This window comes from Petromyzon marinus, chromosome 43 (assembly GCF_048934315.1).
Source record: "Petromyzon marinus isolate PM22_M1 ecotype Great Lakes invasive population chromosome 43, UKy_Petmar_22M1.pri1.0, whole genome shotgun sequence".
NCBI lineage: Eukaryota > Metazoa > Chordata > Hyperoartia > Petromyzontiformes > Petromyzontidae > Petromyzon > Petromyzon marinus.
The window spans coordinates 4506934-4529047 of NC_133709.1; the positions used below are offsets into that span (position 1 = coordinate 4506934).

A 22114-nucleotide genomic window follows, 5' to 3' on the forward strand; every position below is an offset into this window, starting at 1 on the left:
TCGTCGCCCCCCCCCCCCACCGCGAACTCCCCCGCCAACAACACCCCTCCCCGTCACCCCCACCAACAACCCCCCGTCACCCCCCCCCCCGCTAACAACCCCCGCCAACAACACCCCTGTCACCCCCCCCCGCCCGCGTGACGTCAGCGCCGGCACGTCATTGGCGCGCGACCGCTCGGCCGGGGCCATGTGGGCTGATCGGTGGCGTGTGCGTGGTAGTGGGGGGGGTCGCTGTTGCTTTGCCCGATTATAAGACGCACCGCTGTCGCCGGCTCTGCGGTTTCATTTAACACGCTTTTATTTAACGCATTTAAATTAAAAACGTTGCGGTGCGAGTCTCGTAGTCCGGCCGGTGTGTGAGCGATAGTGCGCGTGTGTCTGTGTGTGTCGCCGGACAGATTTGTACAACTGTATTGACACCGAATACACACACACAGACAAGAGTTCGGGTTGCGGCGTCTTACTTTCCGGAGCTCCGGAGAATGCATTCGTGCTTTTAGAGTGGACTGATCCATTCATGGATATTTTAGGTCCAGCCCTGGTTGCTGCGGCTCTCTGAAGGGCTCTGGGCCAGCCCTACATTGCTTGTTGATTTCTCAATCGGCCCGACTTTCACGTCCAACCCTGTTTCCTGGAGGTGTCCACACACCCCCACCCCCCACACAGTTTTGTCACGTTGGAGGTCCCTGGTCTAAGTTCCTGGAAGCTGAGGCTTGAGGCTTCCGTAATCCCAGCGCCGTTTGCTGGAGCTCCCCCCCACCCTGCTCCAATGTCTTAATGCTGGAAGAGGTCCCTGGCCCCCTCCAAATTCCTCGTTGATGCTGGGGGAGCCCTGGCGTACGCATGGAGGCGGCGCGACTTGAGCAGCTGTCCGTGCTGCTGGAGGACGCCGACTATCTGGTGCTGGACAAGCACTGGGACTTGCGCATCGACAGCACGAGGCCCCGCGAGACGCTGACCGTGCAGCAGCAGCTCCGCCACCGCTACCCGCAACTCCTCGACCCCAGCACCCGCCACGGATTCAGGTGTCGCCTGCTACACAACGCCGCCCCCCCCCCCAAACTCACCCCTTGTCGCTTCGACTACGTCGCCAGAGGAACCCAAAGTCCACCAAGTCGAGCTACAAAATTGCCAAATGGACAACACTGGGAGAGATTGCCAAGCGGTGCAGTGTTTCTTTTTGTCACGCAAATGTTATAAAGGTGCAGCCCTGCAATTCCTTGCTCACACCACCGCTGGCGAAAGGGTCTCCCGCTCTCTAGAACTCACTCTCGTGGGCATTATCGGCCTCACTCCACGCAGGCCAGACGTCTTTGAAGAGGTGGGAGTTGCCCACACTTTACCCCATCACCACCAGAACCTGCCCCATTGACCGACTGTTGATGTATACTGCCGGGTGACAAGAGGCGAGGATATTTGAAAAAAAAAAAACTTGCCCCGTTGTTTCAACTGCCGCACCAGCAGAACGAAACGGTGGGACCTATGGATTGCAAGTCGTGTGTGCCAACCATTGGCACAACGCGTATGAGATTATAATGCACCCATGCTATTTCCATCCACATTTAGAAACATGCGTTTAGATTTGAAGCGTTGTCTCACCTGATGACAATTGCTTGTGTTGCGATCGAAACGTCGTGATCTATTATTTTTTCTACCTATGTGACTTTACCGAAAGAACCACAGAGTATGCGTTTAGATTATTTGGCTATTTACACGTGAACAAGCCACTTAAAGGTCCGCGGTCTGAGCGTGGCTGTGTTTCACTCCAGCGCTGTCCTCGAGACAGCCTGATCCCTTCACCTGATGAAGGCCGCTTGTGTTGTGGCCGAAACGTCGTGATTTTTGTTTTATTTTTTACCTACGTGACTTTACCGAATAGAACCAAAGAGTATAAACAAGCCACTTCGTTGAGCAATCATGTGGCCAGGTCGCTTCTGAAAAAGCTAATTGCTCAGTGGCCTTTACCTGGTCAAAAGACGAATTTTTTTTCGTGCGATTTGCCTACCTTTCCTAAGACTTTGCACTCCCATCGTGTTTTCGTATCATTCGTCGTAACCCTCTGCGGCAGGTTCTGCCACCAGCTGGACTACGCCACGAGTGGCGCGCTGTGCGTGGCCCTGAGCCGCCAGGCGGCTGGTGGGGCCTTCCGAGCCTTTAGCCAGCGGCGAGTCGTCAAGGCGTACCTCGCTCTGGTGAGCCGGCAGTGGGCTTGCATGTGGCAGTGCCCTACCTTATTACAGACCGATTCAAACCTTATTGGTCACCCCCCCCCGTGCCCTTATACATATCAATGTTCATCCTACAAAGCCCGTATTGAAGCGGCTGTACCGTAGTTAGCCAACCGTGCTAATCGGTGGGGGGGACGGACAATTAGATAAAAAAAACAGATTTAAAAGTGCGTAACTCCCAGTGGCTTTTTAATATCGTAAGAGCGTTCCAGTCGGTCGCAGAAACGCATCTGAAAGCACGCGATGCGGTGACCGTCTTTGTTTGATGGCCAGCCAAAAAGCCGTGGCTCGGACCCCTCAACCCCCACCCCCTTTCCCCACTTGAAATTCTTAGTCAAATGTTGGAGTGGAAAAGGAGTTGAATTAAGCGTTGGGTATCGCAGCCTTTCCTCATATGCAGTACATCGTATACATAGGGCAGCAATTCTCAACCTGTGAATGGCCACCCCAACCCTTCACGGCATTAACTCACAGAGATCTAAATTGGTATAAAGACCCACCAGACTTGCATAGAAATCCATGGACATACGGACCCATGAACACGCATGATTTAATTATAAAAAAACGGGTTTCTCAAGCATGAGTCTGTATGGTCACCATTGACGGTCATGTTAAATGTTCTGCACTTAATCTGGCTTTATTTCAGCTGTTGAGAATTATCGTGTAAAAAATAATTGCCATGTAATGTATGTAAACTGAGGTGCGAACTCCCGTTTCTGACGTGTGCAGGTGAGGGGACACGTAAAAGAGGAGCACATGACCATTGACTATGCAATTGGGAAGGACACCAGGGAGGGACAGACACACATGATGTGCGTGGAGGCCACCCCAGGTGAGAAGTGGGGCATGGTGCCGGAAATGATCCGGTTTCATAGGACTGGAGTTCTTTGCCAGGTTTTACAAATAACCCTAAACAGCTCTGTCAGGCGATTCACAGGCGTGTGATCCAGTCCTTTGAAGTTAAGGGTTGGTGGATCATATAGATTTTGGAAATACCCAAATCTCTGGTGAGCTGGAAGGTGAAAAGCGTTTCAGTTCAACAAATGGGTTTAACCTTCCTCAGGTACTTTAATTTCATTCCCACAAGCCCAAACATTTGTATCGCACTATTTTAGTGTATCAGCCTAACGGGTTTTCGGGCCCAATTAAACAAAGCATTTCTTGACCTGTTTTCACCACCTCGGTCAGACTGATTATTCAAACATTACTGGGCAAGAGCACTCCAGCTAAGCCATGTGGTCGCGTTGACCGCAAATAGCCACATTTGTGGAAACGTGTAGGAGGGGCCTTTGTGCCACGACCTTTCTGCTGCATGCTCCCACAGGCTGCGACAACCCCAAGCCATGTCTCACGGAGCTCACGGTGCTCCAGACCGGTCGCTACGGCGACGACCCCGCCACCAAGGTGCTGCTGCAGCCCGTAACAGGTGTGCGACTGCATGGTGCCAACAGAGACGCCACCACCGCTCGCTCGCTCGTGTGATTTCTCTCTCGCACACGATGGGCAAGGTTGGCAAGTCGGTCACTCGCCAGGGGATGTGCCAAATATTCCGGATCGACGCACTTCCCCTGCTGTATTTTAAAGCAAAAGTTGGGGCAGTGTTTTATTCTCGCAGTTGTGCATGACCAGATTTGTATAACTTTAATTACACCGGGTACACGTTTTGGGGGTGTGTCTTAATTTCCAAGAGTGTCTTATAATCTAGAGAATATAGTAATCTGAGAACGGGTCCTTGTCATGTCGACTGAGACAATAAAAAACAATGCAGAATACAGAGCACACAGTTCAGATGAGACAATTGTACACGGTACAGACGAGATAGACAAATCACTGTTTAGACGAGACGTAGTACGGATGAGACGGACAATACCAAGGAGATAGATCATACAGAACAAGTAAGACAATAAGCACCGATTGTTTGAATAAAATCAAGACCCCAAATATTGACAATTCCTAGATTTGACTCATTACACGCCAGTGAGATTCTGCACACTACAGGCTATAGGTGGTGATAGGCTTGCGTTGGTGGGTGTACGCACGTGTTTGGCCATGTGTATTTATACTCGCATCAATCCCCGCGTGTGTCCGCGTTCCTGTTCTGGCTGGGCGTGGTGCTCTGCCACCCACTCCCTCGTGAGCCATAGGTGCTCGCGAACAGCACTTGTCCACAAGCAGTCAGTTAAGGCTATACTGGGGATCTTTCTTTGTTGCGTCCTTGTGCATGGCCGCCGCGCGCAGGCCGCACGCACCAGCTGCGCGTGCACTGCGACGCCGTGGGCCACGCGATCGTCGGGGACTACACGTACAGCCTGCGCGCCGACACGGCGCCGTACCGCACCATGCTGCACGCCGCGCTGCTCCGCATGCCGCTCGGAGAACGCACGGTGCAGGCGCGTCGACGACTTGACGACCGCACACTCACCGCGCACCACAGCACACGGCCGACTGCGACGGGACGAGTGATTCTGTACACAGACTAAGATAATAAAAAACATATAAAGAGACTGCAGTACACCGAGGAAGAACAAAAATTGGAATTGGCTGTGTAGTATGTAAAAAAGATTGACCGATGTCACCGATTGGATGACGAGATATTCAAATAATTTTGCTGCGTTGCCAATGCTATTAAGGGCCATTCCCCAAAACGTCATATATTTTAAGGTAGTGTTATCAACTAATGTGTTGAGTTTTTTTTTATAAAAGGGGGGGGGGATAAATTGCAGACCCCCTCACACCAAGTGTTTCACCGCTTTAGTCGACTAGACTGAGAGCGACTACATTTAATTCGCAGGCCGAGACCGAAATAAAAACAAATGCTGACTCGAACTGTGCCGCTGCTCCCGGTACCGGCAGGCGGAGGCGCCCGACCCATTCGTGCCAGACGTTGACCCGAGCTGGTGCCCCGAGCAGACGCTGCGGAGCGTCGACGAGGCGCTTGCCGAGGTGGTGAGGAAGGCCGTCGCCACGGAGGCGAGGCTAGCCGCGGAGGAGGCGGAGGTGGAGTTGGCACGGCGACGCACGGCAAGTACGAGGAGCGCCGGGCCGGTCAGCGAGGCGGCGACGGAGGGACTGCGGCGCTGGCTGCAGGAGTGGCCAGCCGACCTCTAGCCCCAGGCGTGCGACCTCTAATTCGAGTCAGGTCAAGTTGGCGCCAGCACCACCATCGTGCTGGGGGGTGGTTTGGAAGCACGTTCTCAAGAGAATGCTGCCATGCACGCCTTGTTTTGCGAGTGTACACGTGCTCGAGACTTCACTGTAAACTATAGTCTTCGTTAGCCATTCTCAATCCACTGCGGGGTGACCTCTCCCAAGTGACTCCATTAACCTTTTGCCACTCCTGACCGCTCCAGTCCTGCCGATGTTCTCTGGATCTCCTGCCTCCCAATGTATCGTTGGTTTCCTTCAACAAAACTAGAAACTGGAAAGCATCCGACCGTTTCCTGCATATAAACAATCCCCATCGTCCTTTAAAAATACAAGCACCTCCCCTCTAGATCCCGGGGTGCTTGTCATGCTCTCTGTGCAGTGCCTTTAGATGCTAAACAAATCAAACTGCATTGCAATATACCATCCTTTATTAATCAGGGCCTGTATAACTCATCTGTGAGCCTATATTCACCCACGTTTTGTGCTACTTTATAACAGTCATGAATAGCCTTGAGTTCCTTTGACTGCCAGGACGAGGTCTCTCTCCTCCCCTATACTTCGCCACGCTTGTCAGTGCGGGTCGGTGAAGTGAGGGGAGCGCAGCCAGGACCGGGTTTAGATATCGCTCGCCACCGATGCTGTCCGTCCTACGCGAGAGTCAAACCTCGGGTCGCCTGGTTCGTTGAGTGGGGCGCGCTGACCATTGCGCCGCCAACTCACCGTTAATAAAGCGTTGAACAAGTTAAGAAGCTTTTTAAATTATTATTTTTAATATAGTTTTCATGTTGCAATCCAGTGGTGATAACAATGTGTGGCGAGGGTATTGTTTGAAATAGAGAAAGCTGTATGGATGACTAATTCACAATGAACTTGCACACAAGCTGCAGTCTACCGACTTCACGATTGGAAACCATGATGGGACAAACCGGATTTTATTTTGCAGGTTTGCAGGAAAAAAAACAATTTTAACTCAGAACCAATATTTTGTCATGTCTTTTATTTATTGAAGAATAAATTTTTTTGGGGGTTTTATTCAATGGCCTTATTTTTTATGCTGTTCTTAAATAGTAAGCCATTAATTTAAACACCCTGTGTTTACGTACTCCTGACATCACCTCTTAATCATTGAACCCTGACCCTTGCCTCTCGTCCCAGCAGGATGTAAATTATCACCTGGCAGAGGATGTGGCATCTCAAAAGAAATAAACGTAAAATAAAGAATTCCATTCTTTTCTCACCAAATAACATGGGTGAGTCGGGTAATGACTGGGAGAAATTCACGACAAAGGCATGAGCGGGGCAGCAGTAAGGCGAGTCTGACTGTCCGACTCTTGTTCAGACTAGCCAGCCACCCCACCCCTCCCCCCAAAGCCTGTTCAAGTAAGCGACTACACTGCCGGTGGTAACATCTACGTCTTGAGGGTGTATCCCTCACGGAGATGCCTCATCGCTGCGAGGCACCATGGGGAGCAGGGAAGTGCTGCTTGATAAAGGCGTCCTTGCACTGCTACTTGAAGCTCTGTTGAAGTGCAGGAGTGCCTGTAACACCACGTTGCACCCTCTTGTCGGGCACAATAAATAACAGAAATTGAATCTGCCGTTTTTGTTTTAACGTACGTTTCCGTGGCAATTCTCAGCAAGCTAAACTCTGAGCTTTGTACTTCTGTCGCATTGTGTCGCTGGCTTATTGGCTTGTAACGAGGCATCTTAATTGGCAACATTCGTGGAAACATGCGACCGCCCCTCCAACTCGGCCCCCTCTGCAGTCGCCACCTCGTGCCTCTACCCAACGTTATCGCTCGGCCTTCCTCGCTCTCCCAATATATTTATTTACCTTGAGCGCATAAATAAGAGCACTGCTGCCTTCGCAACAAATTACCGTTTCAGCATTATAATTTTTTCCTGTCCCTTTCTCCAATTAATATAATGGAACTGCACACTGTGGGGGTGGAGACGTGGGGTTACCGTGACAGCACCTCCACCAGCAACTCCAGTACAGTTCGCGATTGTAGGGCTGTCCCCGCAGCAACGTTGGCACGGGCAGCCACATGGGATGGCCGGTGGGGCTGGAGGGGCCCGGGTTAAGTGAGAAACAGTTAGAGGGTTGAGCGAGCAGCCGATGGCAGTGCTGGGAACTCGTCCTCCCCTCCGTGCCTTGCCGTGTGCCAAGACCAGTCCGCAGGGCCGACGATCTGACGACGATGAAAATGACAATCGCACACGGAGCCCATCAGCCGGCTTGGATACACAGCGAGTGTCTTTGAAGGCTGATGTGGCCTCAACACAGTGCTTGTGCCACGCTAGGTGCACTCTAAGGCCATGTGAATTGCCCAAGGTTTGCTGGCAAACCCAGATGCCATGGGTTGAATGACTGAAGATGCACCACCTGTGCTCCCCACTGTCCCATCTTGCTGCGTTTTAGGCACCCGGAGCTCTGCTCGTTGTGAGCGTCGCTCCTCTGCCCTCCACAATGTTGAATGGTGACTGCCTCGAACTCTCCAATATAGAGTTTTACGAGCTTCCTCCACAGAGGCCGATTTTGACACCACTAGTCGAAGTTATTGGCGAGTCCAAAACAGGAAGATTTGTTACCCTGGACAAACTGTTGGGGCAAGTGCTGTTAGCAACCACCTATGAAGGCCTGCACAGTACACAAAGGGGTGGGTGGCCAACACCACGCCCGAGCGCCTTTGTATCCCTAGTGGCGATGTTTAGTCCTCGCGTCAGGTACTCATTTGAGGCTGAGTCGACTTAGGGGAGGCCCAGGACCGGTTCAGATAATTGTCACTGGTGTTGGCCATGAGCGGGAATCGAATTCGGGTCGCCGGGTTCATAACGCAGCGTGCTAACCGCTATACTACCGCTACCCATGTACAGACACGTGCGCACACGTACACACACGTTCACAGGACCGCGTTCATAACGAGCGTGGCGGAGCGTGGACGTCGCTCACCTGTTGGCAGGACGGGCAGCAGCGGCAGTCAAGCTCACTCCCGGAGTCCGCGACTTTTGCCCCCTGCCCTTTCTTCTTCCGGGTCGCCCCTACTGCACCTGGCGGTGGCAGCGAAGCGTTAACGACTGCGGCGGCACCGAGCGCTCTGCACGCCGTTGTTGACGTGGCAGCGCCACGTCTCGCGAGGCTTTCACGAGATGTTCACGGATACTCTATGCCACAGGAATAAGCACTGCATCGTCAGCCGTGCCTTGTGTCACCTGATTAGGGATGCTGGGGGCTGAATAACATTACTGCAATGGTTCCCTTTCTTTAGCCAGAATCTCTACTTTGTTCAATCATGATCCTTTCTCTGCCTGTTTCTTTAATAGTTAGTTTGGGATACTGTCCGAGCTTGTTATCGTAACGTGTTCCGAACCATTGTGGGGTCTTCTTGCCTTGACTTTGTGTACAGAGGGGGGTGGGGGAGCGGTAAACTTCCAGGCCAGGAGAGTGACGATACATCGATTCATCGATCGCTTCGCACGTCAAACGGTGCGCGATTTTTACGATTTTGACACAGGACGATTGCTTATGGCAACATGTTGGCTTATCAATGTAAATGCGACTGTAAAAACCGAGGCAAAAATAATGAAATTATCGAATGAAAATCATGACCCAGGGAGGAGGGACGAGCGGCGTGAATCTTTACAAGCCGGACTACGATGATGATGGATAGTAGTTTGCTGCTCTCTCTCTCGCTAAAAATAAATGACCCACATAATTACTTTATTGGGTAAAAGCGCATGGCAAACAATAACTTCGCCGTACGTGCAAGTTATCATTGTTACCTGTGCCTGGTTGCTGCTGTCGCCGCCGCCTCTGTCCATGGGCGTCCAAGAGCTGCCGCTGCCTCTCCGTGTCGGGCAGCAGCACCAGCAGCTCCGGCAGCACGATGCCGAGGCCTACGGGGCCCAGCAGGGCCTCACAGCGCGCGTGGTAGTCTATCGCTGACAGCGAGCCCTGAGCGACGCCACGGAGGGGGGGGGGGGGGGGGGGGAGGGGGGCCGGCGGGGAAGGGGGTGGCAGGTAAGTTCATGGGCGAGTTCACAGGGACGTCTGGGACGTTCAAAGATATTCGTGAAGCCACAGATAATCTATTTGATTTGTCCAGACCCGCGATCAATGAATATTACAACGCACCAGCACCATTAGCTGCAATTACATTTACACTACGATTACAGTTCATTGTGAATGACAGTCGTAGCAAACTGCACTGCGTATACCTTGTGCTGCACAGTGATAGCTGCCATTGGGGAGGGGAGATTCCCCTTTGGCTGCAGCGGGGCATTGTATTGGTTGAGATGAGATTACGATTGTGATTGACCCCAGGTCTGTCTGGTTTTGTGGCCCGCTGGTTTGTGCCCCCACCTGGCGGAACTGGCCCGAGAGCTTCTTGAAGTCGGTGAACTTGGCTTCGTCCTCCCCCAGGATCCCGCGCACGCGATCGATCAGGGAGCGGTTTCGCTGCACAAAGTTTTCCGGGGCTATGTAGCCAGTGCCGGCGCCGTCACCTCCCGCTACCTCCCCCTCTCTTCAAGCACACACACACACAAAAGGCACACGATACATTAACGTACAAAGACAAAAATCCATTGTGTCGCCTTAAAAGATTGTTGGGGACAGCGAGCGCCTATGAAGGCCGGCACAGCAGAAGAGGGGGTGGATATCCATAGTTACACATCGCACCAGGTACTTGTTTGAGACTGAGTCGATCTAGGGGAGGCCCAGGACAGATAATTACCACTGGTGTTGGCCAAGAGCGGGAATCCAACTCGGGCCGCTGGGTTCGTAGCACCGTGCGCTAGCAGCTAGACGGCTTCTCCCCATAAGCATGCGGACACACAGACATACACATATCAACATACTGCGTTGGGGTTAGATCGTGGCTGACGATTGCCTGGAGTGCCGGCATCACCTGCAGTCGCCGAGTGCGGCCGGCACGGCCACCAGCCCGGGAGGGGCCCCTTTCGGCACGGCCACGGCCACCACTGCGGCCAGGCCCGGGGGGGCGATGCTCGTTGGGGACCCCCCAAAGCCTGGGGGAGCCGTGGTTGGTCCCCCCAGGCCGGGCGGGGGCTGCTTCACCACAGCGGCAGCGGTGGTGACAGGGCCAGACTTAACGAAACCTGGCACGGAGGGAGAAATAAGCGATAGATGGTTAAAATCCAAAAACACGGAATTAGACTTCGCACAGCTCTATTCTGGTTGAATATCACCAAATATCCGTACAATAATCAGTGCAATTTTAGAATAAAGTTGTATTCCTAGGAGGTATTTACCCAAAAGAAACCTGGGTAAATTGACGCACGGGGAAAAGGGAGGGTGTGTGGAGGTGGCTCACCGGGCGGTGGCTTGCGGGGTACAGCAGGTGCAGTCAGCGCCGGAAAGTCATCTTCAAGGCTCAGGAAACCACTGACTGCTCGCACCGGCAGCAGCAGGGACGGCGGGCCAGGAGGGGCGGCCAGGCCCGGGGGTGGTCGAGGGACGCCGTTAGCCAGGGTTTGCCGCTCGGTGCCGTTCGTCTGGTTAGCGCTGGAGGCTGGAGCCGGGGAAAAGAGATGACGGTGGCGAGAGAGGAGGAAGTGGAGGAGGACAATCGTCAGAGAGCAGTATCGATGGAGACAAACGCCTCGTGGTGGCCGCTGCCAGCCACATCATGCCTCCCGAAGGCGGGAAACCCCCTACGAACCGCTCTCCCCGTGGGGCGCGAGTCGACGCATCGAGTCGCTAATCAACGTCGCCCGCGATACACGTGTCCATCTGCGTGTTTACCAATCAATTCACGTCCATGCTAATTTACATGCTCATGTTCTATAGGGCAATCGAGCGGGCGAACCTACAAACCAGAAACAATACAAAGGGGACTGCACAAACAAGACTATGGAAAATCAACACCGAAGCAAAATGCGACCGAACGACATCAATTTATTGAAGCGCTTCTCACCTGCCTCTTCCCACTCCTTGTCCCACCAGCATTCGCTCTCCGAGCCACTGCTCCTGCCCGCCTCCTCCGCGGCCCCCCCGCCGGCGCCCTTCGGATCGTCCGCTCCCACCTTCCGCCTCTCGCTTCCAGCCGCCCCTTCCTCGTCCGCCGCCGTACTCGCCCCGGCCTTCCCCTTGCCCTTCTTCCGCTTGGCCTTTGCTCGCGACGCCTCGTCCGCGGCGGACTGGGCCTCGGGCGCGACCGCTTTGGCTTCGCCGACGGTGGCTGCTCTCACCGGAGCCGCCGCGGTCGTGGTCGCGGCCCTCTTCTCATCCGCCCGCTCCCCGCCCAGTTGCTTTTTCCCGCCGCCCTTGCCCGAAACCTTGGGTGCGGCGAGTAGCGACGAGAGGTCGAAAAGCGTGGGCGCCGATCGGAACTCCAGCGAGGTCACAGCGGGGCTGGCGTCCTCCTCGTCGTCGTCATCGCGGTCCAGGCCCTTCATCACCGCGATTGCCGCGCTCCGGTTCTTGCGAGCGGCTACTTTGCTGCTCTTCTCCCCTTTTGCGCTTGCGGCCACGTTTGCCGCGGCGGCGGCGGCGCCGGAAGAAGAAGTGGGAAAGCTCGGCGGCTCCAACTTTAACGTTTGGTCCGATGGTGCCGGAGGAACCGGGGCGGCCGCGGTAACACCAGAGCTGCCCCACGCGGAGGCGCCGCCTGTGCCGCGCTGCTGCTGGCGCCCCCCCACCAGACCTGGCCGCGTCGGGCCCTTCCCAATGAGCACTGGGAAATCGTCCTCCTTGAACGCCCGTGCGGCCACCGTGGACTGCCGGGCTGCGCCGCCACCGCCGCCGCTCCCGCCGCCGGGCAAGCCCCCGCCGGTGCGATGCTCTGTCCGGATCAGCGTCGGCAGGCTCGGAAAGTCCTCGTCCAGCGGCGCTTGTGGACGGGACCCAATCTGGACCCCTGAGAGATAGGGACGCTCCTCATGGGAAGAACTGGGCTGGGGGGTCTTGCGAGCCTCCTGCTGTTGCTGCGCTTGCGTTGGTGCCAGCGCCCTGGAGACCAGCGCCTTCCCAAGCGATGCCAGGGTGCTGGGCTCGTCTTCTCGGCTCAAGGTCACCGGCTTCAGCTGTGGTTTCTGTGGCTCCGCTTGCGTCTGTGACCTGGCCGTCTCCCGTACCGGCGCCGAGCCGATCGGGCCAGTCCTGACCGCCTTGGCGCTCGCGCGGTCCTCGGCGATGCCGGCCGTCCTCTCCTCCAGCTTGGGTGGCCGTTTCTGTGGGTCCGGGGTCGGCAGCAATCCCTTGCGGAGCGACTGCAGGCTCGGGAACGCCTCCTCTTCATCCTCTCTCTCCTCCACCCTCGTGTTCCCCCGAGCCTTGGCCTGCAGCTTCATGCGCTGTGGTGGCACGCGTCCCGAGCCCAACTTAGTCAGGCTCGGGAAGTCTTCCAGTTCCAGCTTGGGCTGCGGCCTCGGCTGCTGGGCCTGTGGCGGCGGGCCTTGTGGCGGCGGGCCCTGTGGCGGCGGGCCCTGTGTTCTCACCGGCGGGCCCTGAGGCGGCGGGCCCTGTGTTCTCACCGGCGGGCCCTTCTGCCGTTTCGTAAGGCTAGGGAACTCTTCCTCCCTGGATTTAGGCTGGGGCTTCGACTGTGGCTGAGACTGCGTTGGGGCGAAGGTTCGGCAGGGTGGCCCGGCGAAGCCCGGCACGAAGGCCGGCGTGGAGCCCGTCAGGCTCGGGAACTCCTCATCAAACACCCGGATTTGAGACTTGTGCATTTTGGCCGCCATGTTGGAACGCGCGTGCGCGCTCTCCGACGCCAAGCTGAAATTCAAACAAACCCCCCAATGATCAGAAATGCGGAACAAAAAAGGATTGAGCACCCATCACCGGGAAGGAGATAGTGTCCCGTTAAGTGGCTGTGGCAGCAGCGTGCGGGGCCTACCTGGCGGAGGTGGCGACAGCGCCCAGGGCTGGGAACTCGTCGTGGGCGAGCGGCCCGTTGGACACCGTCTGACCGGCCGCCAGCGCCACCCTCTTGGCTGCCGTGTCTCCCGTCACTGCCACCCTCGTGCCCACTGGTGGCGAGACAGGGTGTGGGGGGGATGGTTCGTTAGAGCGGATGACGGCTCGTGATAAAGAGGATGTTGGGCTCATAAACAGTGAACAGCTCGGCGTTATGAGCAGGAAAATGCGGACAGCATCGGGGATGGCACGTTGGGCAGCGCGACACAGAGCATGACACTGACCAAGTGTCAGAGATGGACCTGGTATGAACACTTTCAACTGTGAAATGTCTGACCAAATACTTCGTTATCTCGGCCAAAGATGCTTCCTGCTGCCGTCAAGCATTATAATTGATCCCCAGATGGAGAGCGGTGCTGTTTGTTGCGCGATGCAGTGTGGTTACACTCCGGGACCTCACCCTCGGCCTCCGTTTGCGCCCGCTCCGGGCTGTCCCTGTCGCCTGAAGGAGAGTATCGTTTCGCGGTCTGCTCCGCTCCGCTTCCTGCAGCAGCTGCTGCCGCCGCCACGGCCGACTGCTGCTGCTGCTGTTGCAGCTGGGCACCCAGAGACTCCCGCAGCGCCATCACCAACTCCCGGCCCTCGTCCCTGGTCGCGAAAGGAAGTCACACCCGGCACGGTTAGTCGTAGTTTGCGTGCGTCACCTAGGGGCGCCGCGGTATGATGACACTACGGTACGTCGTACGGTACAAGACTCACGATAATTGCATCGTACGTTTTGAAAAACATAGGCACATCGTGATTGTCGTGTGCGCGTGTGTGAGCAGGTATGTGTGTCGGTGGGGAGCGGTAGTGTAGTGGTTAGCGCGCTGCGAACCCGGCGACCCGAGTTCGATTCCCACTCATGGCCAACAACAGTGACGATTATTTGAACCGGTCCTGGGCCTCTCCTAGGTCGACTCAGCGTCAAATGAGTACCTGGTGTGGTATGTAAACATCGCCACTAGGGAGAGAAAGGCGGTTGGGCGTGATGCTGGCCGCCCTCCCGTTTGTGTACCGTGCTGGCCTTCTTCGGTGCTTGAGTTGATGTGTGCGTGTGAGCAGGTGAGCATGTGAGCAGATCAGTCTGTGAGCAGTTGACTGTTAAGAGCCGGTGTTAGTGTGAGTAGGTGAGCATGTGAGCAGGTGAGCATGTGAGCAGGTGACTCTGAGCAGGTGAGTGCGAGAGCCGGTGTTAGTATAAGCAGGTGAGCGTGTGAGCAGGTGAGCGTGTGAGCAGGTGACTCTCTGAACAGGTGAGTGCGAGAGCCGGTGTTAGTGTAAGCAGGTGAGCATGTGAGCAGGTGAGCATGTGAGCAGGTGAGCGTGTGAGCAGGTCCAAGCAAGGATTATTCAACATCGCCTTGCCAGGCACGCTGAGGAGAGGCTTGCGGAGCCCCAATGCGGTTTCAGGAAAGGGCGGTCCTGCACAGATGCCATATTTTCTGTTCGTCTGCTACAGCAGAGGTGTAGTGAATTCCAACAAGACCTACATCTCTGCTTTATTGACCTGGTCAAGGCCTATGATACCATCAGTAGGCCTGGGCTCTGGGTTGTTCTTCGTGCTTTTGGAGTCCCTGACCCTCTGCTCACGATCATTAAGGACCTTCATGATGGTGAGCGGGCCCGGGTAAAACTACGTGGCTGGGAGTCAGAGCCATTCCCTTTAGATCTTGGGGTGCGACAGGGATGTCCTCTGGCTCCCACATTATTTAACATCTATTTTGACCACGTAGTTCATGAAGCCTTCAAAAGCTGTACCGGGGGAATCTCCATTTGGTACAGATATAATGGGAGGCTGAACGATGCCCGGGTGCGGTCAAGCGATGGCTCCCTATTGCTCAACCACGTTATGTATGCAGATGATTTGGTAATAGCTGCTCATTCAGAGGAGGAGTTGGAGACGCTGCTGCTGAGACTGGAGCGTGCCACTAAGAGATGGGGCCTTACCATGAGCCCCACCAAAACTAAGCACCTGCCTGGGTATTTTGTACCATTGGACACTCCACCCCCACAACTCCCAATCGGTGATGGGGCAGTTGTGGAGAGAGTTTCCCATACCTGGGCAGTGTGCTTATGACCGGCTCCAGTTTAACAGCAGAGGTCTCACTCCGAATCAGTCGAGCGGCAATATCTTTTCATCGGTTGCGTAATGCTGTGTGGAAGTTACCTGGTCTGTCACTCCGCACTAAGCTTCAGGTCTTCTCGGCCACGGTCATTTCCTCCCTTCTCTACGCTTGCGAAACGTGGACCCCCCTAATGGAACATCTTCGCCGGTTAGAAACATTTAGGCTAGCCTGCCTACGATCCATCCTGGGTTTAACCAGGCTGGATTGTGTGAGCTCACAAATCTTTGAAAGATCTGGGCAAGGTCCCATCGGTGAGCTCCTCCGGCAGGGCAAGGCTGCGTTGGCTGGGTCATGTAGCCCGCATGCCCAGCCACCGCATGCCGAAACAGCTTTTGTTCGGCCGGATCGAGGGGAATAAATGGGCGCGGCACGGGCTAGAGAAGAGATGGAGTGATGTGGTGCAGGAGGACGTGGAGCTGAGTGGACTTGCCGATGACTGGTACCAGTGGTGTCAAGATCGGCCTCTGTGGAGGAGGCTCGTGAAGGATGCTACTGGGCAGTTGGAGGCAATCGCCCTCCAACAACAACGGAGGGCGGAGGAGCGACGCTCACAACAACGAGCGGAGTGCCGGGTGGCTAAAGCACAGCAGGTTGGCACAGTAGGGGGCACAGGTGGTGCATCAGCCAGTCATCTTCGTCAGTCGACCCGTGGCACCTGGGTCTGCCCAGTGACCTCCTGTCAGCGGGCGTTCGACACTTCACGTGGCCTCAAGGTGCACATGGCCTGGCACAAGCGTCGTGGTGACGTCACCGCCACTTAGTGGCGAATGGCGGTTGTTGTTGTTGTGTGAGCAGGTGACTCTCCGAGTAGGTGAGTGCGAGAGCCGGTGTTAGTACAAGCAGGTGAGCGTGTGAGCAGGTGAGTGTGTACCGGTTTTCCCTGGGTCTCGGTCGTCGCGGTGGACCCCTGCTCCTCGTATCTCGCTCCACGTCTTCAAAGTCCGCATTTGTCACCACACCTGCTCACACCACACACCGCAAACCACACCAGCTCACCACACACTGCATCTGGCTACCACAGACCACACACTACCCCTGGCCACCACACACCAACACCTGTTCACTACACACCACGCACCAGACCTGGTTGCCACAAACCACACCTGCTCACCACACACCACAAACCACACCTGCTCACCACAAACTGGACACCACACCTGGTCACCACGTGACCGAAACACACCCCCCCCACATGTAACACCCCCGTTACTACCCCCCTCACCATCTGCCCCCCCACCGTCACCCCCCCCCCCCACCCCGGCTTCTGGGCGTGCGGTGGCGCCCACCGTCGTTGCGGAGATGCCGGCGGAGCGGGCACGTAAACTGCAGCTCCAGCTGCCGTGTCTGCCGGGCCTCGGCGCGGTTGCGGCTGTGCACGCTGGCGCGGTGGGCGCGCAGGTCGATGTCGGTGCGGAAGGCATTGACGAACTCCTGGCCCTGGCAGGGGCCCTCCTCGCACAAGAAGTGTTCCGCCCGGAAGTGCTCCCGAAGGAAATTGTAGTCGCTGAAATTCGGGGGGGGGGGGGTCAGTGGGGACGACGACGAGGGTAGAGGGGTTAAAAGCAACGGCGCGGTCCGGGGTTATAGAGTGAAGAGAAGATGCGGGCCCAAAAACGATACACACACCGAGAGTGCTTATATTGTGAATGCAAGCAAATCAAAAACTAAACTTTTTTTATCTTACCAGGTAAGGCCCACTGAGTTATATTTCTGATTTTCAGAAGCGACCTGGCCACAAACGATTGCCCAACGAAGTGGCTTATTACGTGGATATTTTATCAGCCAAATACTCAAAAACGCATGTTGATTCCAAATGGAGGGAAACAATGGGTAGGGTTGGTAGGGGTACACAGTCGGGTTGGGCTGGTAGGAGGGTACAGGTGGTAGGTTTGGTAGGGTTACCCAGTCGGTAGGGCTGGAATGGGGTTTGTATGGGTACACAGTAGGGCTGGTAGGGGTACACAGTTTGTAGGGCTGGTAGGTGTTGATATGGATACACAGTAGGGCTGGTAGGGATACACAATTTGTAGGCCTGGTAGGAGTTGGCATGGGTAAACAGATGGTAGGGCAGATAGGAGCGTACAGGAGGTAGGGCTGGTAGGGGTTGGTATGGGTACACAGTATAGTTGGTAAGGGTACGCAGTTTGTAGGGCTGGTAGGGGTTGATATGGGTACACAGGCGGTAGGGCTGGTAGGGCGGGGGGATACAGGCAGTCGGGCTGGTAAGGTTACACAGTCGGTACGGCTGGTAGGTGGGTACAAGCGGGAGGGCTGGTAGGGTTACAGTTAGTAGGGCTGGTCGGGGTTGGTATGGGTACAGTCGGCAGGGCTGATGGGGACCGCTGGCCCAGAGGCCACTGGGCCTGCCCCCTTCACCTGTAGTACTCATTGGTGCCCTCGGCGTCGCAGAAGTGGCAGTAGAAGTGGTCGCGCCGCAGGTGCTTGAGCAGCTCGTCGTTGTCAAGGTAGCGCTGGTCGCAGAACTGGCAGAGTGGGTGGCCGCGGTGCGAGCGGTCGTCTGGGTCACCCGTGCGCCGGTGATGCGCCAACTCCTTCCGTGTGTACCAGCGTCGCTCCCTTGAGAAGATCTGAGCAGCACGCACGCACACACACGAGCGCACAAACGCATGAACATCTCCCGTTTGAAATGTAATCGTAATGTGTGACACACATGTACACACACAGACGGAAGATTCCTCCCCCTCCTCCTTGTAGCCTTGAACAGACTGTTGGGACGGATGTTGTAAGGTAACAACGATTAGCTCACAGCTGTATGGTAATTAGCACACACGCGCAATAAAGAGAAAGACATACATGCACAAGCAGATACGCATAGAATTTGAATCTTTATTTAGAGTGGAAGCATCCGATGAGCTACGGAGCTCTTTTTCACAGATGTCCAGTAGGGGCGAGTCAGAAAGTTGCGACAACAACACAAAAACTGATGTGAGTGAAGAGTTTCGGAAAGCTAAGCAAATCACAAAATAAAAAGAGAATCCCAAGAACAAATATAGGAGCGCATGTGTGAACTGACACATGAATCACCTGAAGTGAACACAAATCGTGAAGAGAGCGCCCTCCATCTCTCTCTCTCCCCGGAAGCAGTCCACGTCGCACCGCAACGTACGTCCCCACTCACCTTGAGGTGGCGCAGGCAGAGGTCGCACGGGAAGCACTCGTGCTGCTGCTTCATGTGCTTCTGCAGCTCCTGCAGTGTGGAGAACGGCGGCAGCGCGGGGCAGCGCGGGCACGCGTGCAGCAGCAGCTTCCTGCACGTGACGGAAGCCGGGCGGTGATGTGACGGGTCAGGACAAAATATCTGTTTGGTGTTTTTTACTCCCCCCCCCCAAATCTCCATTGGTACAGTCATGCTGCCAGTTGTACAACTGCGTTATCCGTGGTAACAGCCGAGCCCCGACAGTGATTTAAAATTGCCCAGTTACTGTTCCCATGAACTACACTCATTGACTCCTCCACCCATGTTGAATTGACCGTTTAGTCTCAACCATACTGTGTTCCACCAGCACCACACTTGCGGCAGGTCACAACGCTTCTCTTTTTCCGCTTCGTCTCTCGCGCTGCTCGGCAACTGCGACTTAAAAACACGACGAAACAAAACAACAACGAAAAGCCCACCAACGGCGTCACTCGTGGCAAGCATCAGCGAGGTCGGCGGTGCAAACGCCCCTGCGAGGCGCGGCGCTGATGAGTTCCAAGACGGACAAAGTCTGCGGGAGCCGAGTGGGGGGCTGGGGACCGGCTAGGGAGAGGTAAGAGGAGCAACCCGCCAACGATGTACGTTGAACTTCTTTCACACAGCATGTAGGCAACCGTGCGAATCGGAGGCGTGGGGGAAGAACAGCAAACTAAACACAAAAAGCAGTTCTAAATAAATGAATTATCAACCTAGTAATTAAAAGTGCATATCTGCAGTGGCTTCCTAATATCGGAAGAGCATTCCAGACGGCTGCAGAAGCACATCTGGAAATAGCGCGATGCGGCGATCGTCTTTGTTCGATGGCCAGCCCAAAAGCCGCTGCGAGGATGACCGGAGTTCGCGTGAGGGTTTATGCTCCTTGACGAAATCAGCGAGTTATTGTGGTTCATTTGTGTAAATAACTTTGTGTGTGTAATGAGTGCGACGTCATAATGTATTCGTTCGGTAACCGGAAGCCAATGCAGCTCGGCGAGCACCGGACGGACAAGGTCGGATCTTGCGGAACCCCCCCCGCCGCCATGCCTCCCCCGTCACGACACGTGCCGGAGAATATTGTACACAAGCTGCAGTTTGGCACTGACCGGTACTTGTCGCGCGTGCCCTCGCAGTCGAAGCAGATGCCGTGCTCCCGGTCGATAGTCATGCGGCTCGTGTCGAAGGACGCGAAGGGGGCGAGCGTGTGCGTGAACACCACCTGCCGGACGGCGCGCACGGCATTGGCAGGGCCCACGGGCAGGGCAGGAGGTGAGCTTAAGACACCCATTTGACCGATTGAGAATTGCCAACCGAGGCAATGGAAGACGCATGGACCACCGACTCTCAAGTACTGCCCCTCAACGCACTCTCCACTATAAATAATCTCCGCTCCTGGCCAACAACAAGCTGACGTTCGTAGTCCGTCTGCGTAAATCACAATTTCAACCCGCCCCCAACTATCCCCAACCGCACAGGATTGTGAAGAGTTAATGGCTTGGGGAAGCCCTTCTTCCAGCTGTGGAATAATCGTGGATGTTGATGTCCTTTTATGGAAATCCTGCAGTCCGCCGTGGGAATGTGGAACTTCCACCAATGGTTTCAAGGCATCTGGGCATTAGCATATGTTGCTTACAGTTTGTCTAAACGACATGTCGGTATACATTGTTTCATGCTGACTAAATGAATATTGACCACCACGGTGTTGACATTATACGTATCAGAAAAACTAACGTCGACGAAACAAAAACCTCATCTCTCAAGAGGTGCTCGTGATGAAACGGACAAGAGGAACAACGCGTTGGAAGCGAGGACATATTTAATCAAGGCAAATGTTAAGACACGTCGGTGGGTTGGCCGCGCCTTGGTTAGAATGTTTGATCGATGTGGGAGACAAACGATGGACTTGGCAGAGTGCGCGGGGAACGCATCACCACTTGAGATGTAGCAACGAAATGAGCCCGCGTGCAGTGCGGCAAGCTCGCTAAACTACCGTGCACATCACAGGTAACCGTGAGAGATTGGTGACCGCTTGGGGGGAGGGGCAAGCGTTATGGCCGATGGTTGAGTCAACTCATACCTTGTACAGTGTACACTAACTTTATGACGGGTGATGGTTCAAGGCCATGAACGGAATCATCACCACCGCCTTGGTGATACAATTGTGGCTCAATTATCCGCGTCTCATCCAAGTGAGGACCCCCGCCCCCCCACCACCACCTCCTTCAAATTAGGCCGCCTGTTATCGTTAAATGTCGCCACGCGGGGTTAAGCAATTAGCCCGATTTACAGGCAAAGAGGCGCGAACTATCATCCGCGACCGCCTTCACCTGAATGATATGGCAATCGATGTGCCCTGTGGACCTGGGTTGGGTACGAGGAGGGGTGGGGGGGGCCCGCCTGGCTGAGCACAAGACTCTGGACCTGACTTTGAGTTGCTGCCCACCCAGACAGCCACCCGGCCTGGGCCAGGACAACGGGGGAACCGGCAGCCTCTGTGCACAGAAGTGGCGGGGGCAGCCGAGATCGTCCAAGGCTGGCCGGCCTAGGGAAGGCATTCGGGGGTGCCTCAGTCGGGAGCGGGTGAAGGCCGTGGAGAGGGCCGTGGGGGTGTATGGGAGAGACAGGCGACAACAAACCGAGGCTGGGCCGGGCAAGGCCAGACAGGAACCAGCGCCTCTACACGAGAACGTGGTCGGGAGGGTGCGCGCGAGCTCCCAACGGGGGAGGGTTTTCGGTGGTCAAACGAAGGCTGGGGAAGATCGGGCAGTGGCCGTGTGTGTGTGTGGGGGGGGGAAGGCAGCAAATGGGGAGTGAACAAACGACCAAGGCAGCGGTTAAGCCGAATAGACAAGGCCAGACAGGAACCACGGCCTCCGCGAGAGAACGCGTATGGGGCCCAACTGGGGCGGGCGGGCTGGCGAAGGCCTGGGGATAAGGCGAGTGGAAAGGGTCGGCACCTCTGCGAGCTCCAGGCGGCACACGGCGCAGTAGGGCTGCTCGCTGAGCACCCGCATCTTGGTGGAGCACAGGAAGCACACGGGGTGGTCACACTTGCCCAACGCGAACACGTCCACCTCCTGGCAGCAGAGCACGCACGGACCGTGCGCCGCGGCGGGCTTGGTCGCGCTGGCCATGGCGACGATGCGGCGATGGTGTTGTCGTTGGCGGTGATGGTGTAGCGTTAGCGATGAGGCGACGGCGGTGATGGGAGGGTGGTGGTGGTGTTGGGAGGGTGGGAGCCGGGGAGGGGGGGCCTGGCTCGCTGGGCGGAGTGACCGCACGGCGAAGGCGATTGCACGCGCCTGCGTGTCAACGACCGCGCCGCGCGACTCCACCGGCGGCCACGTTGCTCAGGGGCGGGCGCGGGTGGCAGGAGAACGACGCGCGCCGCCCTCCGTTGGGCGAGGCCGCGCGGGCCGTGACGTTTGTCGCGCGCGCGAAGTCATGAAGTCATGGCAGCGTGCGCGGCCAGTGACATCATGTCGCGCGCGAAGTC

The 22114-nt window shown here is 55.9% G+C and overlaps 2 protein-coding genes across 2 annotated transcripts; one reads left to right on the forward strand and one right to left on the reverse strand.

Moving 5' to 3' along the window:
• The first annotated feature begins 148 nt into the window (after positions 1–148).
• Positions 149–6412, forward strand: RPUSD1 (RNA pseudouridine synthase domain containing 1). Its single transcript, XM_032970207.2, has 6 exons — positions 149–1025; positions 2069–2192; positions 2958–3060; positions 3553–3654; positions 4467–4618; positions 5082–6412. The coding sequence occupies exons 1-6, from the start codon at positions 844–846 to the stop codon at positions 5334–5336; spliced, it is 918 nt and encodes a 305-aa protein (XP_032826098.2). The 5' UTR covers positions 149–843; the 3' UTR covers positions 5337–6412.
• On the reverse strand, positions 6291–22093 carry ZNF598 (zinc finger protein 598, E3 ubiquitin ligase). The gene is made up of 15 exons (XM_032970122.2): positions 21576–22093; positions 19725–19837; positions 18565–18694; positions 17802–18013; positions 16712–16929; positions 16297–16384; positions 13718–13905; positions 13238–13370; positions 11315–13116; positions 10712–10909; positions 10286–10496; positions 9739–9901; positions 9159–9330; positions 8329–8426; positions 6291–7567 (listed from the first exon to the last, which is right to left on the reverse strand). The coding sequence occupies exons 1-15, from the start codon at positions 21750–21752 to the stop codon at positions 7472–7474; spliced, it is 3999 nt and encodes a 1332-aa protein (XP_032826013.2). The 5' UTR covers positions 21753–22093; the 3' UTR covers positions 6291–7471.
• Between the last annotated feature and the right edge of the window lie 21 nt (positions 22094–22114).